Here is a 26,074-nt window from a genome sequence, read left to right on the forward strand (position 1 = left end):
TTGTATATGTGAAACATTTTGGCTTAAAAGACAGTAACTGGAAATAATTAACTTCTTATCTTTCCTTTTGGCCTCATTTTAGTCGTACTATTTATTTCAAATGAGAATAACTTGCTAACTTGGAAACAAAATTTTCCCTGACAAAAAGACAAAAGAAAACATTTTACCCAGTAATCAAAAGATGACAAGTTGATGGGAAAAACGTGTTTTAATGTAATACATGCACATGAAATACAAGATTTCTTTCTAGTGATTGTTCTGAAATGTATCATATTAAACAGAAATAAAAATAATAAAGAAAGAATACATAAGTTATTTCATGCGCTCCTTAGTCAGCCAAACCAATAAAATAATAATAATAGTCTCGGCTGAAACTGTTACCTTCTCTTATTAAAAGCACAAGGAACCTGCATGCATGTAGAGGTACATTTGGACATTTGGGACTAAAACGTAGTGCTGGGTGGCACTGGCAATAAATCCATGCAGATTTTAGGAACAGGCGTCAGGCTTTGACATTTTACTCATTTTTGTTAAATAACAAGAAAAGTAAAATCTTTTTCTTTGGCATGCTTATAGAAAATTTTATGCCATTCATATGGTAACACTGTAAGATAACAGATCCTAAACATTCAGTTGTGGAGAGAAAAAAAATGGGGAAGTAATTGTTGATGTGCTGGGAGCAATTTTAATTCTTTTCACAAAGACAGGTGTTGTTATAGGGTTCTTCTTTAATGCATGATGGAAGCTTGTAAATTACATTTAGTCATAGTGCTCTATTGGACAGATCCATTAATTTGTAACAACTTATAAAAAATAAAATCAGCCCTGTCCATTAATTTGAGAGTGGTTATGTGAGGCTGGTACTTTTTTTTATTATGATCCAATCTTTGACATCCATTGTCAGTGACTGACATTATGGCTTATCTGTTACATTGAGATTAAAGCATGTCAATTACCAAAATTAAATACATTATGAATTCCTCTCTTAGAATTTAATTTCTGTGAGCCTTGGTTCCAGCCTATGATATGGCATCAGTCAGTGGAACAATTTGCTGTCAATAACTGGAACATCTTTTTCCAAATATGGGGCCCATGAGATATTATGAAACTGAACAATGACAAAAGCTATAGAAACTGTCTAGCAGGCACCCAAATGGTTGTTATCGGTAAAGAATTTGGTGTGCCAAGGTTGCATTATATTAGAAAGTTAATGGCGAAAAGTCCCAAATCGTGTAGCTTTTGTCCTTCCTCTGTACTGACTGTGAATAAAAAAATATTCTGAGACCCAGGTCAAGGATCAGGATTAATTTAAGGAAAACATGTGGAGGGGTGGCCCAACTTGATGCGTCATTTACCATTACCAAACAAATATTTTTTGTTAGTAGCAATTCTACCATAAGCCAACTAACAGTTGCAAAGATTCTTGCCAAATTTATACAAAAGTTAAATATTTAAATTTATATCACAGTGGATAAAGACATTTACATTACATGTAAAATTACAAGTGGTACTCGAAGAGCATGTCAACATGCAATGGCGGCCTGATTACAAACAGTTAATTGATTAAATAAACCTGTAGCAGCACTCTGTCCGTGCATCCGCCAACACCCCCACATTGACACGATACCAAAAGAATGACAGTAAATACTCAACTTGAGTCTGGAATGGGAAATCTGTAGAATTGCGTGCAACCTGCCAATACTTAGGCCTCGTGTGATGGGAAAGCCGCCAAAGCAAAAGGAAAAAAGACTCCCTACCTCTGGCCAGCAGATTGGCAGTGTGTCAACTGCTGCCTGTACAAGGCTGTCAACATATACCAAACAACAAACAGCAAATAAGTTTCATAGAAATTAACATACACAGCAATATCTAAGTGGGCAATTAAAGATTATTGTCAAGGAAATCACCTATTTGAACTTCAGTATAGGAGCGGCCAATTCATATGTTGCAAGTTAATCTTCCTAGCAGTAACAAGAAACAATGAACAGTCATTTAAAAGAATAATCACATTATAACTAAACAAGATTAAATAAGTAAAATTATACCTTTACTGTGGCCTCTTGATACTAATAGACACTGTAACTGGGATACGCACCAAATGGGAGGTGGCCGATTAAATTATACCCCTACAACTCGAAGGGCGTCTCAACACGGAGTAATAGAGTGTGCAAATACAAGAATGGACACACACAGTTCATATGTGCGTACCTTTAGGTTGAGTGCACACAACTTTAGTCACAGGCCAAATCCAATAACTCACCCCAGGAAGAGGCATAGTGTCTACAACAAACAGAAATTACAGTCAGCTGTATCAAATACTCAATGATAACAAACAATGATTTCAGGTACCAGGTTAAAATTGCAAAATACTAGCTTGGTGCTTACAGAAACCTCCAGATTGCCACACACAGCTCCAAAAGGGATCACTGGAAGGCATAAAGGAACTGCATTCCTGGTCAGCTCACACTGGGCAGAATTAACAGTCTATAAGCACAGTACTACTTACTGAACAGTCTTCATAGATAATTTGAAATAAATGCTACAAAGCCCAATAGCTTCACAATTCCAGGTAGATATCTGATAATACCCCCCCCCCCCCCTGCTTATAGCTGCTAACAAGTTGTTCAATACATCCCTGCATATTTAGCACACCACAGTTGATTGATGCACTTCATAAACAGGTTGCACATGACAAGAGCTGCTCCTTGCCCACTAAACTCACTGGCAGCAGCAGTCAATGCTGCAGGAAAACACTGGCCCCCGTAACACAATGGACAGTTGCTTCAACTCGCTGCAGTTGCCAGGATGGAGAGTACTCAGGCATACCCATCCAGCTCTGTGTCCCACACACCACTTTCTACCACACAGCCCCAAAGGGAACACTTAACCAAGCAAAGACGATATGATGAGGGCCAGAATCGATAGAACGCAAGTGCAAGTGGCGCTGTTAGGATCTCGCACATGCCCTCACAGAAGCCACAATGGCTCATATTCAAGTCCAGTAGCTTTTGTCAATGTCAAGAATGCAGTAGTCATTAGCAAAAGAAATATAGCTGGGCAAAGTACAAAAAATAGAAGACAGAACTCATTTACTGTCGCAAGACCAGGTGGAAAAGATGTAAATTGTTTAGGAAAAGACATCGAGTTGAAAGTGAGAAAATGGCACACAACTTGACTTCCCATGAAAATGTCTCCGAGCGATAAATTTGTAACTAGTTTGCAGGTATAGAATAGCAGTTGAAAGAAAGAGACATTCTGCAAATAGAAAACAACCCAAGTAGAATTTTTATTTTTATTTTTATGTTTTTAATTTTAGAGTGATCACATATAAGAGGAATAAAGCTGTATGTGTGTTAGGAATGTTTGAGAAAGAAAATCTGACTATACTTGTAACAGCAAATATGCAAATATCCTCAGTATACCGTCAGATTGCTGCAGTTCCTGTACTTTTCTCCACCACTTCCGTGATTTTCTCAGAAAACCACAGCTGGCAGTGTAATGGTGGCCTCTGTTAACAAATCCCATTATTTTAGTGTGCATTTATTTTAAATCCACTGTACCATTTATTTCTGAAATAAACTTTTAGTTAATTATTCTGTGTGGAATCTAACATGGGAAGAGCAATAAGCTCGCTGGACAGAATACCACATACCATTCACAGTCATGGAACATGGCATAAGAACAGTAGTCATGAAAAGTGCTGAAGGAATGATTTAGGTTCCCTTCTATGCTCCAAAGGAGCATACATGTCTATAGAGGCATGCCATTCAATAAAGACAACAATAAATAACACGGCATGCTGGGAGAGGTCCACAAGCTAGTTTGTAGATATTATTCCTAAAAACCAACAACAACAATAAAATTTAAGAAGTTACTAACTCTTAATCAAGGGGGTCCTCACTTGTAGTGGAGTCTTTGAACAGGGTGGGCTATGAGTGGTTTACAGTACTTTGTTCAGTGGCATCTGGCAGCGTGGGAAAACTCGCTCCAGTGGTGTACTTGCCGGTAAAGGGGTGCCTTTAACAGTGCTCCTGGTGCACACTGCAGTTCACTGTACTATTTACACCACACTGCACACAGTGGTCTATGTGCTGATACCGAGGCACAAATAAGCGTACAGCATCAGGCTTTGTATGGTGCAGTCGAGGGAAGCCCTTTGAAGGAACACAGCTCGGGAAGGCGGCGAAGAAGATGCAGTAGCACTCCTATTATTAACCGAACTGTTATAAAACACTGATACTGCATGTGGGTGCAAAATCCTGCTGTCTGCGCATACTCCACCACAAGTGTGGCAGAGGATGATGCAAGCCACTGGCTTTGCACAGGGTGAGCTGCCGAGAGCACAGCTGTGAGGTGGTGCCTCATCTAAGCTCTATTTCCAGCAGAAGTGACCAGCGAGGTTGCTAGAGGGATGCTGTGGTACCTTGATCCGGCAGGCACTTTGCTGTGGTTTATGGTCAGTGCTGCCTGTTTCCTGCTGCTACAGGTGGAGGCAAGTGGAAGGAGTCACCGCAGTGCCTAGCCGACAGGGATTGGAGATGAGTAACACACCTCAAGAATGACAGTCAGTTTGAAACCTGTAGGAATTGCTGCTATCGGCAATTGCAGATCTCTCTTGAGTTTCTGAGCAAGCACTGCGTGTATTGGACATTCAGGGTTGGGTATGTTATAAAAGGCCATTGTTCAGAGTCACATGAAGCTGCATGTCTTCAGTGGGCCTATCAACAAGGGAACTCGACAGTAGCTGACTGTGGAAGCAAGTAGTGTGATCTGAAGAGTTGCAAATTTGCCTCATTTCAAATGCTTCAAGATATTGAGTGCACTGACAGCCCAGTGACATCGTTAACCACACAGTGTGGAGTTTGTACTTCAGGACTGAAGTGGTTCTATGAAGTCTGGTAGTGTTTTTCTTCCTAAGACTGAGGCCCACTCTTTCTGGTTATTGTGCAACTTCAGGGCAAATTAAAACTGTGAACTGGACTGAGACTCAAAAATGTCGTCTGAGACACAGTTTTAATCTGCAAAGAGGCTTCAAATCATTGCTCACTCTGCTGCAGAGTGAAAGTTCATCATGGATATGAACCCATATCTGTATTTTACATTTATCAGTGATCAAGTGTTGCCCTTTTTTCAATATGTGCATGACTGTACAGTGGAAACTCTCACCTTCCAAGATGACGACAGCTGTAATCATAGGGCTGGATGCACATGTTCCTGGTGTGACACTCTTAGGCACCAAATCACATCTCGGTTGGCCCACTGAAGCAATTGATTTTCATTCTGTAGAAAATTTCTGGGACTATTTGGAACAATGGGTGAAAAAATAGTTGTCAACATCCGTGCTATTTTGTTGTTTTGTGGGATATATTGGTCAATGAGAGGTTTCCACTGCATATGACATACCTGAAGAAATTTGTCAAATCTGTTAGTCACTGAAATGAGGCCACTGTGAAGAATAGAGGCAACTGAAACAAGGAAAATGAGTTTGGAGTGCTATGAATTTGTAGCATCTCATCTAGTAATCTCCAGTAGCTTCCACTTCAAAATGAGCTTGTTGCTGTTGGGAAACTGAACTCAAAAAATCTTGTAGCAATAGTTTGTGGTACAAGTAGCAGATTCTACTGGAACTCAATTACTCAGTGATATTAGGCACATTGCTGTGAATGTTTTTACTCTAGTTTTCATATTACTTAAGCAAGATGAAACACACTGTGAAAGTGTAAATACAGAGATTCCAAGAGGTTAGTTGCACACTTGTTAACTGAAAAATCTGCTGTCTTTGAACTAAACTGCTTTCAAAGTATAATTCTTAGGATAAATACTTCCAAACAACAGAAGTGTAGAATAACTATAGACAAAACCGAAGTAAATATTAACAGAGAAGACACTGCAATGTGAAAAGGAACAGAGTTTTAAATAAATAGATTGAGTGTGATTTCCGATTGTACATATGTGGGTGGATTGAGTATTGAAATGATGACAAATATTTTGTAAGACCCTCACATGTTGGTATATTATAATGCAATTAAAATAACATTATGATTTACATGGCAGAGTTGAGTGTGGCAGAGGCGAGGCATCAACCAATTGCAGCTTTTTCTCAGACTCCATTTACTCATTGTGTTACTTGTTCTGTAGGTACTTGTACATCCTTGCCGTATTTGGTAGAATGGAGGGGAACATATCTAAACATGGAGTGATTTATATCAATTGCATCAGTGCTGGAATTTAGAATCTATGCTTTGTTTGTTTAAGCAATTCGATGGGAAGAGAAAATATAGTATGTGGCATTTCTCTATGTGAACTTACGTGGGACACAGACAATTGTGTGACTGTGTCACTTGCAAAATAATGGATGTTATTAAAGTATGCACAAGAGCCAAAATTATGCTATCCACCGTTTGTTGATATATGTTCATCTGCAAGATACCTACAGCTAAAGAAATATGGGACAAACTGAAGCAAATTTATGAAGACTTTGGCCTCTTCTGAAGAATAGGGTTTCTGAAGACATTGCTAACAACCATACTTGAAAATTATTCTTAGTAGAAGAATGCATATCAGATATCATTTCTATGTCACAAAAACTAGTGGCTTGAACTTGGAAGTTAGAGAACAATGGATTGTATGTATTCTCTTTGCAGGGCTACCAAGAGGAATATAAATTGACTGATTGTAGACAATCCAAAATTATCTATCTTGAGAGACCCCATAAAACTAAACTGTCACAAGAAACAAATGGCAACTTCAGTAATAAATGATTGACTGGATATGCTGCTGTGTGTGTCACCAAGAAAAAGTGTGATGCTGTTACATTAAAAAAGGCTCCAGGTGCTGTAACTGCAACAAGTACAGGCTTCTGGCAAAACGTTACCAATAAGTGCAAAGTAAGACAATGAATGAACCACCAAACATTCTTTACAAATGCAGCTGTAGACAGAGATACATAGGATGGAATGGTATTTAGACTCTGGCACCTCAGTGCACTTGTCCACAGATCCATGTTACGAAAATAAGGTTAAACCAGTGATAGCTGTGCAGGTTGTGATAGTAGATAATGAAAACTGACATGGAAAAACAGTATGGTCTTATGTAGATGTTATCACAGGCAGCATGAAAGATTGGAGTGAAGTAGAGGAATTATGTTTTACAACAACAAAGCACAAATCTGCTGTCTAAAACAGTAGAAATAGGCCATTTTATTTTATCTTGGAGGTAAGGCTTTTATATTTATGACACACTCAAACATTTTAATTTTAATAATTAACAGCCTCAGTTGCACCGTTTACCTAGAAATTTACCTAGGTTTCAGTCGGGATAACCCAACCAAGAATCATAAAAGACGGTTGTATACATGGAAGAAGTGTGGAGATACTGATGGATTTCAGATAGATTGTATAATGGTAAGACAGAGATTTAGGAACCAGGTTTTAAATTGTAAGACATTTCCAGGGGCAGATGTGGACTCTGACCACAATCTATTGGTTATGAACTGTAGATTAAAACTGAAGAAACTGCAAAAAGGTGGGAATTTAAGGAGATGGGACCTGGATAAACTGGCTAAACCAGAGGTTGTACAGAGTTTCAGGGAGAGCGTAAGGGAACAAATGGCAGGAATGGGGGGAAAGAAATACAGTAGAAGAAAAATGGGTAGCTTTGAGGCATGAAGTAGCAAAGGCAGCAGAGGATCAAGTAGGTAAAAAGACAAGGGCTAGTAGAAATCCTTGGGTAACAGAAGAAATACTGAATTTAATTGATGAAAGGAGAAAATATAAAAATGCAGTAAATGAAGCAGGCAAAAAAGAATACAAACATTTCAAAAATGGGATTGACAGGAAGTGCAAAATGGCTAAGCAGGGATGGCTAGAGGATAAATGTAAGGATGTAGAGGTTTATCTCACTGCCCACAGGAAACTTAAAGAGACCTTTGGAGAAAAGGGAACCACTTGTATGAATATCAAGAGCTCAGATGGAAACCCAGTTCAAAGCAAAGAAGGGAAAGCAGAAAGGTGGAAGGAGTATATAGAGGGTCTATAAAAGGGCGATGTACTTGAGGACAATATTATGGAAGTGGAAGAGGATGTAGATGAAGATGAAATGGAAGATATGATACTGCGTGAAGAGTTTGACAGAGCACTGAAAGACCTGAGTTGAAACAAGGCCCCGGGAGTAGACAACATTCCATTAGAACTACTGATACAGATGAATGGAAAAACTTGCAGAATCCAACATCGGGGAAGATCAGTTTGGATTCCGTAGAAATATTGGAACACGTGAGGCAATACTGACCCTACGACTTATCTTAGAAGCTAGAATAAGGAAAGGCAAACCTACGTTTCTAGCATTTGTAGACTTAGAGAAAGCTTTTGACAATGTTGACTGGAATACTCTCTTTCAGATTCTAAAGGTGGCAGGGGTAAAATACAGGGAGCGAAAGGCTATTTACAATTTGTACAGTAACCAGATGGCAGTTATAAGAGTCGAGAGACATGAAAGGGAAGCAGTGGTTGGGAAGGGAGTGAGACAGGGTTGTAGCCTCTCCCCGATGTTATTTAATCTGTATATTGAGCAAGCAGTAAAGGAAACAAAAGAAAAGTTCGTAGTAGGAATTAAAATCCATGGAGAAGAAATAAAAACTTTGAGGTTTGCCGATGACATTGTAATTCTGTCAGAGACAGCAAAGGACTTGGAAGAGCAGTTGAACGGAATGGATGGTGTCTTGAAAGGAGGATATAAGATGAACATCAACAAAAGCAAAACGAGGATAATGGAATGTAGTCGAATTAAGTCGGGTGATGCTGAGGGTATTAGATTAGGAAATGAGTCACTTAAAGTAGTAAAGGAGTTTTGCTATTTGGGGAGCAAAATAACTGATGGTGGTCAAAGTAGAGAGGATATAAAATGTAGACTGGCAATGGGAAGGAAAGCGTTTCTGAAGAAGAGAAATTTGTTAACATCGAGTATAGATTTAAGTGTCAGGAAGTCGTTTCTGAAAGTATTTGTATGGAGTGTAGCCACGTATGGAAGTGAAACGTGGACGATAAATAGTTTAGACAAGAATAGAATAGAAGCTTTCGAAATGTGGTGCTTCAGAAGAATGCTGAAGATTAGATGGGTAGATCACATAACTAATGAGATGGTGTTGAATAGGATTGGGGAGCAGAGAAGTTTGTGGCACAACTTGACTAGAAGAAGTGATCGGTTGGTAGGACATGTTCTGAGGCATCAAGGGTTCACCAATTTAGTATTGGAGGGCAGTGTGGAGGGTAAAAATCGTAGAGGGAGACCAAGAGATGAATACATCAAGCAGATTCAGAAGGATGTAGGTTGCAGTAGGTACTGGGAGATGAAGAAGCTTGCACAGGATAGAGTAGCATGGAGAGCTGCATCAAACCAGTCTCAGGACTGAAGACCACAACAACAACAACCCAACCTTCTTCAGAATGACAGTAACTACCGTTTGTCCATGGGTAAACGGTGCAACTGAGGCTGTTAATTATTAAAATTAATATTTATACAGTTGCTGACAGGGCTGCGAAATGTTGAAGATATTTAAACTCAAACATTTAGTTGCTTATGCATTATTAGCCACTGAAAAGTTTCAACTAGACCAACCATATGACCAGAGTTTGTTAAAGTAAAGTCAGTAATGCAGTCAAACAGTGCAGACTTGTTGTGTAAAAGACAAGGTCATATGCTCTCTGAAGCAATGTGTGCGCTACACACATGTCGGGCCAATGGCATTTTTCATAAGGGGGCAGTTAATACACCATTGTGATTTACTTAGAGGACATACAGACAAGTCTTCCTCTTTCACACTGTAGCTTGAGAGCCGTCAGTAAACTCAGATTTGTGTGGCCGATGCAAACCATGTCAGTTGGAGGAGCCATTTACTGCCTTACTTTAATTGATGACTATTACAGGGCAGCTTTTGCATATACTCCAAGAAATAAAAATAAAGCATCATAGCTTCTTGCTTTTGTTAGTTTTGGACTCTTATAATGAGTGAGCATTTGTCCAATGCTGTGCATATTGGGGTAACAGCCTTTCATATTGAATGCTGAATCTGTTGAGAATTTGCTCTGCATAGTGTATCTGGTATATCTACAAACAACCTTCTTTGCGGTTCCTGGTAATTTGGAGACTTGAGGACAGAAACCGGCAGAGAGCAAACTTTGTCATGCAAGAATGGATCTGACACGAATACACAGCACCAATTATACAATAGAGGACAAAGGTAGGTGCATGTTGTTTGAAGCAATTTTCCAAGTAAATTGTGGTCAATCTAATTGAGTGATCTCCAACTAAGGCACTGAAAAGCTTCCAGAAGAAGCTTGGGCTAGGAAGAAGCTGGATTTTTGACATCTTAAAACGTTTGGGAACAATCACATTACCAGAAGCAGCAAATGAAAATGGGAAAACATGCATTCAGTGTATCTTGGTAGAATACTGTGAACAATCAAAGGGATATGTACTCTTCCAACCAAGTGTTCAGAGAATCATAAAATCGAGGGCTGTTATTTTTGATGAATGTACTTCTGAACAGTATAAAGAAGAAACTGAGTTACTGGACCCAAGTGGATTGTACATCCCATTCGATGAACATAAGAATAATGGAGTGATGACAACGAAACTAAAAGGAAATGATACAAAGCCTGGTTCTGTCATCTTAAGTAGTAATTTGATGAGTACTAGCTGCAAAGAAGAATAAAGTCCAAACAATGGTTATATACAGATTAAAGCAAGTTGGCTGCTTCTGATAGTACAGTGTTGTATATAAACTCCTAAAGATTACCCACGTGTCAGTTGCAGGAATCAGGGTTCAAATATTTAATAGTTGCCATGTGTGCAAAGAAATGCTAATCTTCAGTAACAACCCCGAGAGAAATATGTCTTCAAAACCAAACTAAGAGAAAGCTGAAAGATCTTAGTGAAGCTACTAACTGTTTAGGTATCTGAACTACTAAGAACAGCAAAGGAGCTTGTTTGTGAATAGACAAGAGACACTATGGTGGAGTAAATTTCCAACAGATTCAGTATGAAAGGCTGTAAGCCTATCTGTTTGACACTGGACAATAACCAAGTCCTCACTTATGATAAGAGTTGAGGAACAGAACAAGTGTAAGAACCCATGAAAAACACAAGCTTTTGTGGATCAATAGAAGTCTGGTGTATGCCCATTTAGGAACAGGGCCGGAGATAACTAACTTGATTGTAGTAGTGTAGTAGTGTCTGCGCAGGATACATTGGTTGGTGATGAATTTTCGTATGAAATGCTGGGTGAGTTCATTCTTGTATTTGGAAGGGGAGGCCACCTCAGTCCACTGTCATCTGCTAAGCAGTGTACATCTATTGATCGTCCTGCTTGAACACATTATGGCATCGTTGTCTCCATGCACCTTACTACAGGAAGAGTTCTGCATAACGTGGCGTGAGAGATTGTTTACAGCATAATTATGTTGGACAAGACAAAGAGGGGATAAAATTCCATTAAAAAGTATCCTAGAAAGAGTTCAGCCTGCTACTGGTGTTTCACTTCAGACAAGAAAGAGTGAGAGGGGTAGTAGCTCCGAGGCTTCCTCTACTCCAGCAAAAAAGCAGGATAAAGACAAGAAAATCTTGCATTTCAATGATTTTGATGAACAAATTGTGTGAAGACTGATACAGAATTTCCACATGACAAACAAAATCACTTTTTCCCTTAATAAGAGAAACTACGTTTTTAGGAAATATTTCTTCATTATGGTAACTACTCCACTAGATAGGCTTCAGGTTTGTCAGTTTTTTTGAGGTGCATATATTACTTTCATGTTTAAATTTTTGTGTAATTAATGTGTCTTTATTTACCAGGTGGCACAAAAAAAAGGTGACAGGAAGGTGTTTCTGGAACATTTAGAAATATGCAGTAAATGTTTTGACTGTTTAAATAAAATAAAAAAGTACCACGAAAAGGGTAGCCGATCATATAAATTGATGAAACATATGTTCACTGTTCTCATATGAGTGGACAGATGGATCTACCAAAGGAGTAAAGGTGCCAATTTCAAAAGGCCAATGTCTCATTATAGTAAACACAGGCAACAAAGATGTCTGATAAGGATATGTAGTTCTGCAGACTGCATGGTATTAATGTGTCTAGAGTTAAAAGAAACATTCACTTTGTTGCGGGCTATGGAAATGGAAATGTCGTGTGGTTAGGGCCTCCCATCGGGTAGACCGTTCGCCTGGTGCAGATCTTTCGATTTGATGCCACTTCGGCGACCTGCGCGTCGATGGGGATGAAATGATGATGATTAGGACAACACAACACCCAGTCCCTGAGCAGAGAAAATCTCTGACCCAGCCGGGAATCGAACCCGGGCCCTTAGGATTGACAGTCTGTCACGCTGACCACTGAGCTACTGGGGCGGATGTTGTGGCCTATGATATTGTAGAACATAAATGTGAACATTTCTTTTAGTCTTAAATGCTTTTTACCAAGCAGCAACAGAAAATTCCATCGATTTTATTGATGTGTTTATGAAATGTTTCTGACCATAGGAGAAAAATTAGGTTTTGTGCCAAATTCACTTTTAATTTTCAAATCAAGAACTAAAATGGGAGTTTACCATGAAGAGGTGAATGCTGGAATTTTTTTCAGGGTAATTTATCATTTACCATCTGATTGAAGTACACACATAAAGTAGTGAGGCACTTCAGCTGAACGAATATATTTTTTATCAGTTGGCTGGAACATAAAATGATACCAAACTTGCCAAAAAAAGCTCTGTTGTTGAGCCCATCACCGCTATCACAGCGTTCTGCATGGAAAACTACCAAAAATGCATAGGAGGAAAGGCAGGACAGGGTATTGGCTAAATTATCATAACATTCAATTAGACTAGGAAAGAACAAGTATTGACTTGCTTGCCTTAATAGATAGCAACAAATCTACAAATATTTGCATTGTAGATAAACTTCTGGCACTTTATGGTCATTTAGTTCTCCGTGTGCCCCCTTGTCACCCAGAAGTAAACACTATATAAATGCCATGGATGTTGGCAAAGAACTGGGTGGCTGCAAAGAACATTGCTCTCAAGCAGGAAAATGTATGGAAGCTAGTGGAATAAAACTTTTCCTCCATTACTGTGTAAGAATGGGTGGCAGTTTGCAGACACATGGGAGGTGTTGAAAAGACATATGTGGATCAGGAAAAATTTTCAAAGTGGAAGAAGTGGTTATCGAGATACGTGCCAGCAATAAGGAGGGCACTAGCGATGATGACGACTTCAGACTATTCCATTTTGAAGACAGCAAATAAATGGAAGGTTAGTAGACAAAAAATTGATGTTCTGCATGCTCTTTATTTTACATATTGAGCACTGTAGTACGTAATGCTGTCCACTGCATCTTTTATCCTATTAACAGTGAAGGATATGTTTTTTGACGTTTCCTTTGCATTGTGGGTGTTTGATTTAGCACTGCTTCCAACTCATTGTTTGTTTAAGCATTATCGAAATGTGTGCCATAGGGAAACCCCTAATGAAAATTTTTCTGTATGCTGGTTCAATTGAAATATCATGCTTAATGCATGCACACAAACAGTACGAATAAATCAGTCCTTACTCTGAATCCCAAAACTGAGGCAGCTGCAACCAAATTTCTGCTAGCTGCCCTGCTTCCCACCCTATATTGTCATGGAGGTTTTTTTCCCACGGGTCTTCAAGCTGTGGCATATTTTTTCCCTCAGCCCTAATCTTCTGTAGAATTGCTTCTTTTTGACTGTCTTCCTTCATAGGACCATGTAAAAGGGTGATTAGTCCCAGATGCGTGGAACAAATTACAGTTCCCCCACCCATGGCGAATCTTTTTACATACTAACCAAATCAGAGATGACAGTAGATCTATATGAATGATCACGATGCAAGTGTTGGCGTGGAGAGGCTCCACTTAATATTTACAAAAAATACTAGAATAGGCTTCAGTTTAGAACTGCACTTCCTCTCCAGCATGACATTTCCCCTACAGTGTGTTGACTGACTGACTGCTGGCAACCTCCACCTGTACTGCTCTCCCCATGCTTCCTCAGCCAACTGCAAATCTATTGGCCATGTTGTTGTGCGTGCACTCTAACACAGGGATACCCCATTGCCACTTGTGGATCTAAAAGGTGCCAAGGCTATGACGCTACTCTTTTCCAAAGCAGAGAACTCACTTATAATACTTGTAGTTTTACTGTGATGCAGACTGGGCCAGAAATTGTGAGGGTGGAAACTAGACAGCTTAATACCTGTTTAAATCTCAGGTAGCAGTGGTATCCTGGCATAGTTGTAACAAATTTCTAATTAACTTCAAAATATAAGTGGGCACTCATGGTGAGATAGGGAAAAAAAGTCCAAGATTATTGAATTGTAGAATTGGCAATAGGTCTTTGGTTCCAGGCACATAAAAAGGGATATCTAACAGTAATCTTACAAACTGATTCCAATTACAGTGAACAAGCAAAATCAGTTGCAGCAAATATGAATAAATGACAACAATTTAACTAAGTTCTGGGAAAGTTTTGTACCTGTTAAGAAGTCAGTGTACATCTCTCATTTAATACATACTAAAATACTTGTCAAGTATTTATAATTCCCATCAAGGTTGAGTGTTGGAAAATGTTGAAGAAATTCCAGCTTAATGTTGTTAAGTAGGAGAGAATGTTCATGCTCAGAAAACACTGTGAAATTGTTGAAAAAGGCAAGTTTGTTTGTGTGTGTTTTTTTTTTTAATTTTTATCTTTTTATTTTTTTAAAGGCTGTTGGTGAATTTAGAGAACCAGTATTTGACACAAGAATGAGTCTGTTGTCTTCACAGGGAATTTCTTTTAAGTCGTAAATACAAGGAAAGAAGATAAGGTCATGAACAGTGCAGTATGATTAGTTATTCTCTCTTGGTTATTTGCCAGTGAACAGAAAAGATACCTCTTGTAGTATTATGTATTCTTAAATTTATACTGAACAAGGACTTGCAGATTACATTCATTATTGTACATACAAATGATATACAGATTTGACAATTTATTTCCAACAAATGAAAATGTGTTGTAATAGGCTAGGTACATGTTGGTTATTTAAAAATGTAATGACTTATTGTTGATCATTTTTGCAGGAGGAAATTCTATCATCTTCATATCTATCAGCACGTTATTTAAATGACATAGGATTTAAGAAGAAGGTGTATGTATTTGGCACAAGTGGCATAACCAAGGAGTTGGATAAAGTGGGAATTCGTCATACTGAAGTTGGGGTAATTATTAATTAAAGATGTATTTTTAGTTAGTCAGTTGAATATTTAAAATGTGGTATTCGTTTTTTTTGCACCAGGAACTGAATGACATAAAAGATTTTTTTTCTGTATTAGTTTTTTAAAACCATGGAAAGTCCAGGTTTGAATATCAACAATTACGGAAAGGATAGGTCGCTATTCACTGTAAAAATGATACATTGAGTAGCAGACAGGCACAATGAAAAGACTTACACATTAATCTTTTGGCCAAAGCCTTTATCAGAAAAGAAAACACACATGAATGCATGTGAACAAGCACACATCACACACACATGACCATTATCTCTGGCTACTCAGGCCAGACTGAACTGAAACATGTCTTTGATGTGTAGCCAGAGATAGTGGTCATGTGTGCGTGTGCAGGATATACTTGCATGTGTGAATGTGTGTGTGTGTGTGTGTGTGTGTGTGTGTGTGTGTTTATTTTCTGATGAAGGCTTTGGCCGAACGCTTAATATTAACAGTTTTTCCATTGTTCCTGTGTGCAACTCAGCAAGTCATTTTTATGGCAGTTAGCATATAGCATTTCTATAATTGTTAGTTTTTTAAAAATAGTTTATGATCTGATAAGTTACTTTATGAAATAGTTATTGATAACCACAGAGTAATTTTAGTTAAAGCTATGGAGATATTACTCATACAGTGTATTTTTGTAATTTATGTAGAATAAGATAGAAGAAAAATGTATTCTTACCGCCATTGCAACTATTCCTGGGCTGATAAAACTGCAAGGCTGTAATATTGAGCTTTTAAACATAACAGTTCCTTAATTGGAAGAGAATTATGATTGTTGGAGACGAGAAGAAAGGCAGAGAGATGCCACTGCAAGATTTTTTAGGATAGGCTGATCATGAGACTTCAGCAGGAGCAAAAGAAGAGGGTGAAATACAACTACTCTAGAATTATTATAATGAGCTCTAGTCAAAGATAGATCAGAAGTGGCAGCTGTTACGTCTCAAAAAGTAGTTTGGGAATAAAAATATATCTAAATGAATTTCTCTGCAGTTAGTTTAGATTTATTGTTTGAGAGCTCCACATTGAAAATCTCCAAATGTATTCATATATATAAAACATGCATAATAGGAAAGCTGGCCTTTAAAATTCAAACACAGCATATTTGTACTGTGTTTCATCTCTGAAGCAAAGTTCACAGAGTTTAAGTTAATGAAATTAGGAAACACGAAGATAGTTATATTGTCCAATTAGAACCCATGAAAGGAATAGGAAAGAGCATAAGCAACAGGCAGTAGTGTGGTCATCTGTTGTGGCAAGAAAAATATATAAATAGAGCAGAGGGGAATGGGAAGTCATTCTAAGGACAATAAAACTATAAATGGGGAAATGCACTAACATCAATAAAGGGCAGATCACTATGACCCAGTGCCTAAGAATGAGCATTTTGGAAATGGCAAAGCTGGTTGGCTGTTCTCGTGCTACTGTCGTAAACACCAATGGAATGTGGTTGAATGATGGTGAAAGCACGAGTAGGTGACAAGGTGTTGTATGTCCGTGCCTCATAACAGCATGTTGTCAGAGGCTTGCCCCCTCTGTAAAGTGGGATAGGCAACTACCTCTGGCAGAGCTGACAGCAGGGTATGATGCTAGTGAAAGTGCAAGTGTTTCAGAGCATACTGATTATCGCACACCATTGAATATGAGGCTGTACATCAGATGACCCCTATGTTTTCCCATGTTGACCCAACATCATCAATAATTACAACTACAGTAAGCAAAGGGTCAGCAAGATGCGCTACACCACCGACACAGGTCAGTGAAGGCAGTACTTTGCTCTAGGGGAAATTGACTTGGGCATCTGTGGGATGTGGAAGTACTTTAAGGCACCATGACAACTGTGGCTGTTGCTGTTCTCAAGGTGGATGCCATTTCCTTAGAGGCAGAGTGGGTGAATTTTTCTGGTCTAAGACATTTGCTTCAGACTAACAGGGTGAAATGGGTTTTGGTACTGTCATTACATGAATCTCATATTCTGAGATGGAAAGGATAATGAATTTACTATGGTTGATTGATGGATGGTTGATGATGTTTGCTACATACACTGGTGGGCAGTGGTGCTGGAGTATGGTTGTTGCTGATGTGACAGTTCACCACTCCATACGTTAGCTCACCAATTTTGTCAGCTAGTGTATGCATGGTGTCTTGAGCAGTTCGCTCCAGAGCCTGTCTGGGGCAAGGAATTGTAGTCTCTTGCTACATTTCTGCAATTTCTTCTCAGTTGGCTGCAGTCATTTTTGCACTGTCGCGGTGTGCTGCAGCCCTGGTCCTCCTGCAGTCCTGATGGTGCAGCTGGCAGTCTGCGGTACATAGTGCAGTACCCCTACTCTCATTGGAAGATGGTGTGATCTAACCACTGCTGCCGGCCAGTGTCTGCTGTTGTTGCATGACATGGTCTTGGCGGCCACCTGTTGCTGTGTTGCTGGCTTCCTCCCGAGGTTTCTACTGCTTGATGGTGTCCATATTCTTCAAGCTTGTTGCCAACTGGCCCTGGTGCATCTCCAGGAAGGATTTGCACCATTTTTCAGTAAAGTGTGATGAATGTGCTTTTGTTATGATGTGTTCCACTCCATGCATGATCTGGTTGTTAGGTGCCATCTTTTAACTTACAGATGTCTTGCGGTCTCTGTTCTTAAAAGTTACTTGTAGTAATGAACCTGCTATGCAGTGCTACTAGACCATGATGTGAGGCTTCTTCACCTTTTGCAGTGGGACATTGCTGAAAGAGATATGTGATCTATAGAAGCTACTAAAATGACCTGGCCACCTTTGAGGTAACTCTTCTGTATTATAAGCCCAAAATTTCCACTCTACAATTTTGTTTGCAATTAAAGGTAAAACAGGTCTATCTTAACTGGTAGCTCAAAATATATCACAACATGCATTCATGTACTGACTGGACGTTACAGAATGACAGTTTTCATATATTCTTCAATTGTTCTGCCGTTTATCATCCACATTTTTTCCTCCATGACTTATGAGGCATTACCAAGCTTCAATCCCAAAGTATAAGCAGCCCTCCACAGCAGATGCAGACATGCTCTCACCATTGTAACTTGTTGATATTCTGAGCTGACTTCTTTTGCACCCAATCTGCACATATGGAAAACCAGAGAATGCACAGTGGGAAGTTTCACTCGTAACAACTACCTAAACATCACTTCCAGTTTTCATGAACTTCTTTTATCAACTATCCTTCCCATCCCTCCCACATTGGTATTCCGCTGCCCACTGAACCTACACAATATCCTTGTCCTTTCCTAGACAACCCCTACTCCCAACCCCTTGCCTCATGGCACATATCCCTGTAATAGACCTAGATGCAAGACCTGTCCCATACATCCTCCCACCAACACCGACTCCAGTCCAGTCACGAACATTACCTATCCCATCAAAGGCAGGGCTATCTGTGAAACTAGTCATGTGATCTATCTACATGCTAAGTTGCAACCACTGTGCAGCATTCTATGTGGGCATGGCAACCAACAAGCTGTCTGTCCACATGAATGGCCACCAACAAACTGTGGCCAAGAAACAGCTGGACCACCCTGTTGCCGAGCACACTGTTGAACACAGCATTCATTTGAATGATTGCTTCAAAGCCTGTGCCATGTGGATCCTTCCCACCAACCCTAGCTTTTCTCAAACTGCACAGATGGGAGCTCACCCTACAATACATCCTACATCCTTGTAACCATCCTGGCCTCAACCTTCATTAGCCATTGTCGTTACCCACCTATCCCCTTTTCTCTTTCCTTTCCAGCACTACACAGCCCTCTATTCCGCCAACTCACCCACAGTCTTTTTACTTGTCTCCTTTTCTGCTGCCCTCATCCCCCTCCCCATCCCCCCCCGTCCTCCGTCTAACCTCCTGACTGCACCTAGCTGCCCCACCCTTACCCCACCTTGTCTCTGTATGATCCCGCAAGCAGCACTTTACCGTCCCCCAGCCCTACCCTGCTGTCTCTCTCCCCCTGTGGCCTCGCCTCCTCCTCCTCACCGCACAACCGAATTGTTTGTCCCATGATGCACTGCTGCTTGCAGTCCAGCGTTGATAACCAGACTGTGGTCTCGTGTGTGTGTGTGTGTGTGTGTGTGTGTGTGTGTGTGTGTGTGTGTGTGTTGTCTATTCTATTCTGATTAAGGCCTGTTTGGCCTAAAGATTTGTTTGACAGTGTTTTTCTTGTGCCTATCTGCGATTCAGCATCTCTGCCTTATGGTGAGTAGCAACTACCCTTTTCATAATATTGTCATTATTTCATCCTGGATTTTTCATTGTTTGCTTTTACCTCAGGTAAGTGATGAAGTAAATAAATAAAATCATAAAAATTCAGCCTACAGCTTTAAAATAAACCTCTCACATTTGGAAGAACAGAGGTTCAAACTCGTGTCTGGCCATCCAGATTTAAGTTTTCCATGATTTTCCTAAATCACTTAAGGCAAATGCTGGGGTAGTTCCTTTGAAAGCGCACAGCCAATTTCCTTCTCCGCTCGTACCTAATCTGAGCTTGTGCTCTGTCCCTAATGACCTCATTGTTGATGGGATGTTAAACTGTAACCTCCCTCCCCACCTTTTAAAATAAACCTTATGGTTTACTGCAGTTTGATGACTGTTAAACTTGAGACACATTGCGTCTGTAATGATTTTTAGCTGCACCTACACAGTATACAATAGCCTCCACCAGGGTCAGGAATATAAATGCTACTTAAGTCTTTACTTTCTTCCTTTCTGTTAAATATTCCATTTCTTATTAGCCAGTATTGTGCATCTCTGGATTGTAGCATGCCTTCCAGAAGGCAGTAGTTCACATAATACAAGGGCTGTTCAGAAAGTAGGGAACGTTTTGGCATTAAAAAAAAAAAACTAAGTACAAGAAATACATTTTATTATATATATCTGAAAGAGCGACTGACATACTACTTTTCCACGTAGACACCAAACACATTGAGACACTTAGCATAACGTTGGACAAGCTTTGAAAGACCTTCATCGTAAAATTCTGCCACCTGAGACTTCAGCCAGTGATTCATGCCCACCTGGAGTTCAGCATCGTCATGAAAGCGCTGTGTTGCAAGCCAGTTCTTCATCCTGGGAAACAAGTGGAAGTTGCTTGGTTCAAGATTGGGGCTGTAGAGCGGATGAGGGAAAATTTCACATTTAAAAGAATTGAGGAGTGCTTTAGTGCAGTTTACCATGTAAGGTCGGGCACTGTCGCGCAAAAACAAAATTTCGAATATCAGCTTTCCTCGGCGTTTGTTTTGAACTGCTATTCTAAGGCTGTGCAAAGTTTGACAGTACCGGGCAGAATTTATAGTAGCTCCACATTTGAGAAAATCAATAAGAAGCATACCTTGCCTATCCCAAAACATTGTCACCATCAACTTCTTTGCTGACAAGGTTTGCAAACATTTTTTTGGTTTTGGGGGGACCTTGTGTGCCCCCACTTCATGCACTGTAATTTTGTCTCATAATTGACGTGTTTCACCCAAGTCTCATCACCAGTTACGATTCGATCCAGTAATGAATCGCCATGTTTGTGGTAGGCCTCCAAAAATGTCAATGTTGCCCCCATTCGCTGTTCTTTATGGAGCTCTGTAAGCATTTTGGGCACCCGTTGTGCACAAAATTTGTGGTAGCCTAGCTTTTGAGTGACAATTTCAAACAACAAAGTCCGTGAAGCTTGTGGAAAAGAAAGAAAAAGTTCCGTTATTGTGAAGCAATGGTTTTTACGAATCGTTTCATCAACTTTAGTGAGTAGATCGTCAGTCACAATGTCGGGCGTCCACTCTTCTCTTCATCATGAATGTTGGTTCGGCCATTTTTAAACCGAATGCACCATTTCCGTACAGAAGTTGTTTTGTACACTTGGCACAGTTCATGATACATTTTTATAGGTTTCAGGTTTTTTGCCCACAAAAACTGTATCACAGACTGCACCTCACAACTGGTGGGATTTTTGATTGCGGCTCATATTTCAGATTCGAATGTCGAAAAAACTAGACATGCAGAGATGTTCCCACTGTCACGGATGGATGCCGACTGAGCTGCTGAGCATGCACACACCAAAATATACCTGATCAGCAGCGCCTAGTGGCGTCAGACAGAAATGTTCCCTACTTCCTGAATAGCCCTCGTATATTACGACATACGTGTTCACAGGTCAGAGCTTTTTATTTTCATATTCATTGATGTTCTCACGCTTATTGCCATAAAAATAAACCCATTACGTACATAACTATCTCCACTAGTAAGCTTCTTTCTTGACATGTAGTGAAATCAAAATTCAATTTCTCATTCACATATTAATTATAAACAAAAATATGTTTCATCCTGGGCTTATGAGCATCATACATTTTAGTATATTCACTAGGACATATAAATTCTCTCCTAAAGGCTCCGTTCAACTGACAAATCATCTTAAAATTGTTCTGGTGTTTGGAATCCCATTCTAATTCTTCCACAACTTTTGAAACTCCCTCTGGTGATCTGCAGTATCACTTGAAAAATTGGTGGCAGTGCTAGTACACTCCACCTACTCTTTGTACTGTTTGTTCAGCTAGCTCCTGCAGATGCTCCTCCAAACTAATCAAAGTGCTTGGAATACTAATTACTTCACCAAATTCTTTGTTTTGTTCTAATGCCTCTACCTGGCCTCGCGTATTTGAGATTTGATTATGTATACTTTCGAATTCGTGGGTCAACAATTCCTTTATTGGTTGGATCTTGTTGTTTACCTGTTTAAAACTGTTCTTGAACTTCATTCATGAAGTCACATTGTTTAATTATCTCTGTAACTCCTGTCTTTATTCCCTACCCTTGTGTTTTTAAACTTGATAAGTTTGTGTTTAAGTTTTTTAATTCCTCCCTTTTAGCCTTAATGAGAGCTACTAATTCCTTTCTCTTCCTAGTACAACCTGTGTACAACATTAAGAATAATAAGTATATCCTCATTTGTAGTTAAACACTGTCGATAGATTCGGACCTAACTACCCAAAGCCAGTGAAATGTTTCTTTTCAACTATTTACAGAATGAACAACTAATAATAATAATAATAATAATAATAATGATGTTGTTGTTGTTGTTGTGGTCTTCAGTCCTGAGACTGGTTTGATGCAGCTCTCCATGCTACTCTATCCTGTGCAAGCTTCTTCATCTCCCAGTATCTACTGCAACCTACATCCTTCTGAATCTGCTTAGTGTATTCATCTCTTGGTCTCCCTCTACGATTTTTACCCTCCACACTGCCCTCCAATGCTAAATTTGTGATCCCTTGATGCCTCAAAACATGTCCTACCAACCGATCCCTTCTTCTAAGCAAGTTGTGCCACAAACTTCTCTTCTCCCCAATCCTATTCAATATCTCCTCATTAGTTACGTGATCTACCCACCTTATCTTCAGCATTCTTCTGTAGCACCACATTTCGAAAGCTTCTATTCTCTTCTTGTCCAAACTAGTTATCGTCCATGTTTCACTTCCATACATGGCTACACTCCATACAAATACATTCAGAAATGACTTCCTGACACTTAAATCTATGCTCGATGTTAACAAATTCCTCTTCTTGAGAAACGCTTTCCTTGCCATTGCCAGTCTACATTTTATATCCTCTCTACTTCGACCATCATCGGTTATTTTACTCCCTAAATAGCAAAACTCCTTTACTACTTTAACTGTCTCATTTCCTAATCTAATTCCCTCAGCATCACCCGACTTAATTTGACTACATTCCATTATACTCGTTTTACTTTTGTTGATGTTCATCTTATATCCTCCTTCAAGACACTGTCCATTCCGTTCAACTGCTCTTCCAAGTCCTTTGCTGTCTCTGACAGAATTACAATGTCATCGGCGAACCTCAAAGTTTTTACTTCTTCTCCATGAATTTTAATACCTACTCCGAATTTTTCTTTTGTTTCCTTTACTGCTTGCTCAATATACAGATTGAATAACATTGGGGAGAGGCTACAACCCTGTCTTACTCCTTTCCCAACCACTGCTTCCCTTTCATGCCCCTCGACTCTTATAACTGCCATCTGGTTTCTGTACAAACTGTAAATAGCCTTTCGCTCCCTGTATTTTACCCCTGCCACCTTCAGAATGTGAAAGAGAGTATTCCAGTTAACATTGTCAAAAGCTTTCTCTAAGTCTACAAATGCTAGAAACGTAGGTTTGCCTTTTCTTAATCTTTCTTCTAAGATAAGTCGTAAGGTCAGTATTGCCTCACGTGTTCCAACATTTCTACGGAATCCAAACTGATCTTCCCCGAGGTCGGCTTCTACCAGTTTTTCCATTCGTCTGTAAAGAATTCGCGTTAGTATTTTGCAGCTGTGACTTATTAAACTGATAGTTCGGTAATTTTCACATCTGTCAACACCTGCTTTCTTTGGGATTGGAATTATTATATTCTTCTTGAAGTCTGAGGGTATTTCGCCTGTCTCATACATCTTGCTCACCAGATGGTAGAGTTTTGACATGACTGGCTCTCCCGAGGCCATCAGTAGTTCAAATGGAATGTTGTCTACTCCCGGGGCCTTGTTTCGACTCAGGTCTTTCAGTGCTCTGTCAAACTCTTCACGCAGTATCTTATCTCCCATTTCGTCTTCATCTACATCCTCTTCCATTTCCATAATATTGTCCTCAAGTACATCGCCCTTGTATAAACCCTCTATATACTCCTTCCACCTTTCTGCCTTCCCTTCTTTGCTTAGAACTGGGTTGCCATCTGAGCTCTTGATATTCATACAAGTGGTTCTCTTCTCTCCAAAGGTCTCTTTAATTTTCCTGTAGGCAGTATCTATCTTACCCCTAGTGAGACAAGCCTCTACATCCTTACATTTGTCCTCTAGCCATCCCTGCTTAGCCATTTTGCACTTCCTGTCGATATCATTTTTGAGACGTTTTTTGCCTGCTTCATTTACTGCATTTTTATATTTTCTCCTTTCATCAATTAAATTCAATATTTCTTCTGTTACCCAAGGATTTCTATTAGCCCTCGTCTTTTTACCTACTTGATCCTCTGCTGCCTTCACTACTTCATCCCTCAGAGCTACCCATTCTTCTTCTACTGTATTTCTTTCCTCCATTCTTGTCAATTGTTCCCTTATGCTCTCCCTGAAACTCTGTACAACCTCTAGTTCTTTCAGTTTATCCAGGTCCCATCTCCTTAAATTCCCACCTTTTTGCAGTTTCTTCAGTTTCAATCTGCAGTTCATAACCAATAGATTGTGGTCAGAATCCACATCTGCCCCAGGAAATGTCTTACAATTTAAAACCTGGTTCCTAAATCTCTGTCTTACCATTATATAATCTATCTGATACCTTTTAGTATCTCCAGGATTCTTCCAGGTATACAACCTTCTTTTATGATTCTTGAACCAAGTGTTGGCTATGATTAAGTTATGCTCTGTGCAAAATTCTACAAGGCGGCTTCCTCTTTCATTCCTTCCCCCCAATCCATATTCACCTACTACATTTCCTTCTCTCCCTTTTCCTACTGACGAATTCCAGTCACCCATGACTATTAAATTTTCGTCTCCCTTCACTACCTGAATAATTTCTTTTATCTCGTCATACATTTCATCTATTTCTTCATCATCTGCAGAGGTAGTTGGCATATAAACTTGTACTACTGTAGTAGGCATGGGCTTTGTGTCTATCTTGGCCACAATAATGCGTTCACTATGCTGTTTGTAGTAGCTAACCCGCACTCCAATTTTTTTATTCATTATTAAACCTACTCCTGCATTACCCCTATTTGATTTTGTATTTATAACCCTGTAATCACCTGACCAAAAGTCTTGTTCCTCCTGCCACCGAACTTCACTAATTCCCACTATATCTAACTTTAACCTATCCATTTCCCTCTTTAAATTTTCTAACCTACCTGCCCGATTAAGGGATCTGACATTCCACGCTCCGATCCGTAGAACGCCAGTTTTCTTTCTCCTGATAACAACATCCTCCTGAGTAGTCCCCGCCCGGAGATCCGAATGGGGGACTATTTTACCTCCGGAATATTTTACCCAAGAGGATGCCATCATCATTTAATCATACAGTAGAGCTGCATGTCCTTGGGAAAAATTACGGCTGTAGTTTCCCCTTGCTTTCAGCCGTTCGCAGTACCAGCACAGCAAGGCCGTTTTGGTTAATGTTACAAGGCCAGATCAGTCAATCATCCGGACGGTTGCCCCTGCAACTACTGAAAATGCTGCTGCCCCTCTTCAGGAACCACATGTTTGTCTGGCCTCTCAACAGATACCCCTCCGTTGTGGTTGCACCTACGGTACGGCCATCTGTATCGCTGAGGCACGCAAGCCTCCCCACCAACGGCAAGGTCCATGGTTCATGGGGGGGGATAATGATGATAATAATAATAATAATAATAAAAGAAATCAGGTCAGTGCTGTTTACAGCTCACCTAATCATCCATGCTACAGCTAGCTGCATGAGGATGCTTATGCATCTTGCATGGGCTAGGTAGTAATGAGCTGATTGGCTGTTGCACTGTGAAGTGGAGCTGTGCTGTTGACTTACTGGCCAGCCACCACAGGGATGCTGTAGCAGATTGCTGCTGCAGCTGTAATCTAGAATCACAACTTGGAATTCGTTGTACCACTCATGAAATTCTTCTTCACTCATGTGCCAAAGGTTACTTAAGCAAGTGAATATCTTTCACTGTTGACCTCATTCCTATGGTCAACTAACATCCTCTGCCTGACTCTTTATTATAATGAACTCTTCTGCTGTCGTA

At 39.8% G+C, this 26,074-nt stretch overlaps 1 protein-coding gene across 1 annotated transcript in view; it reads left to right on the forward strand.

Moving 5' to 3' along the window:
* Positions 1-26,074, forward strand: part of LOC126175436 (glycerol-3-phosphate phosphatase) — an 87,075-nt gene that overhangs the window by 33,972 nt on the left and 27,029 nt on the right. Inside the window, exon 3 of the mRNA XM_049922237.1 lies at positions 15,133-15,270. Coding sequence (XP_049778194.1) covers positions 15,133-15,270 — 138 coding nt within the window. The remainder of the gene's footprint in view (positions 1-15,132; positions 15,271-26,074) is intronic.

Source organism: Schistocerca cancellata, chromosome 3 (assembly GCF_023864275.1).
Source record: "Schistocerca cancellata isolate TAMUIC-IGC-003103 chromosome 3, iqSchCanc2.1, whole genome shotgun sequence".
Classification (NCBI taxonomy): Eukaryota; Metazoa; Arthropoda; class Insecta; order Orthoptera; family Acrididae; genus Schistocerca; species Schistocerca cancellata.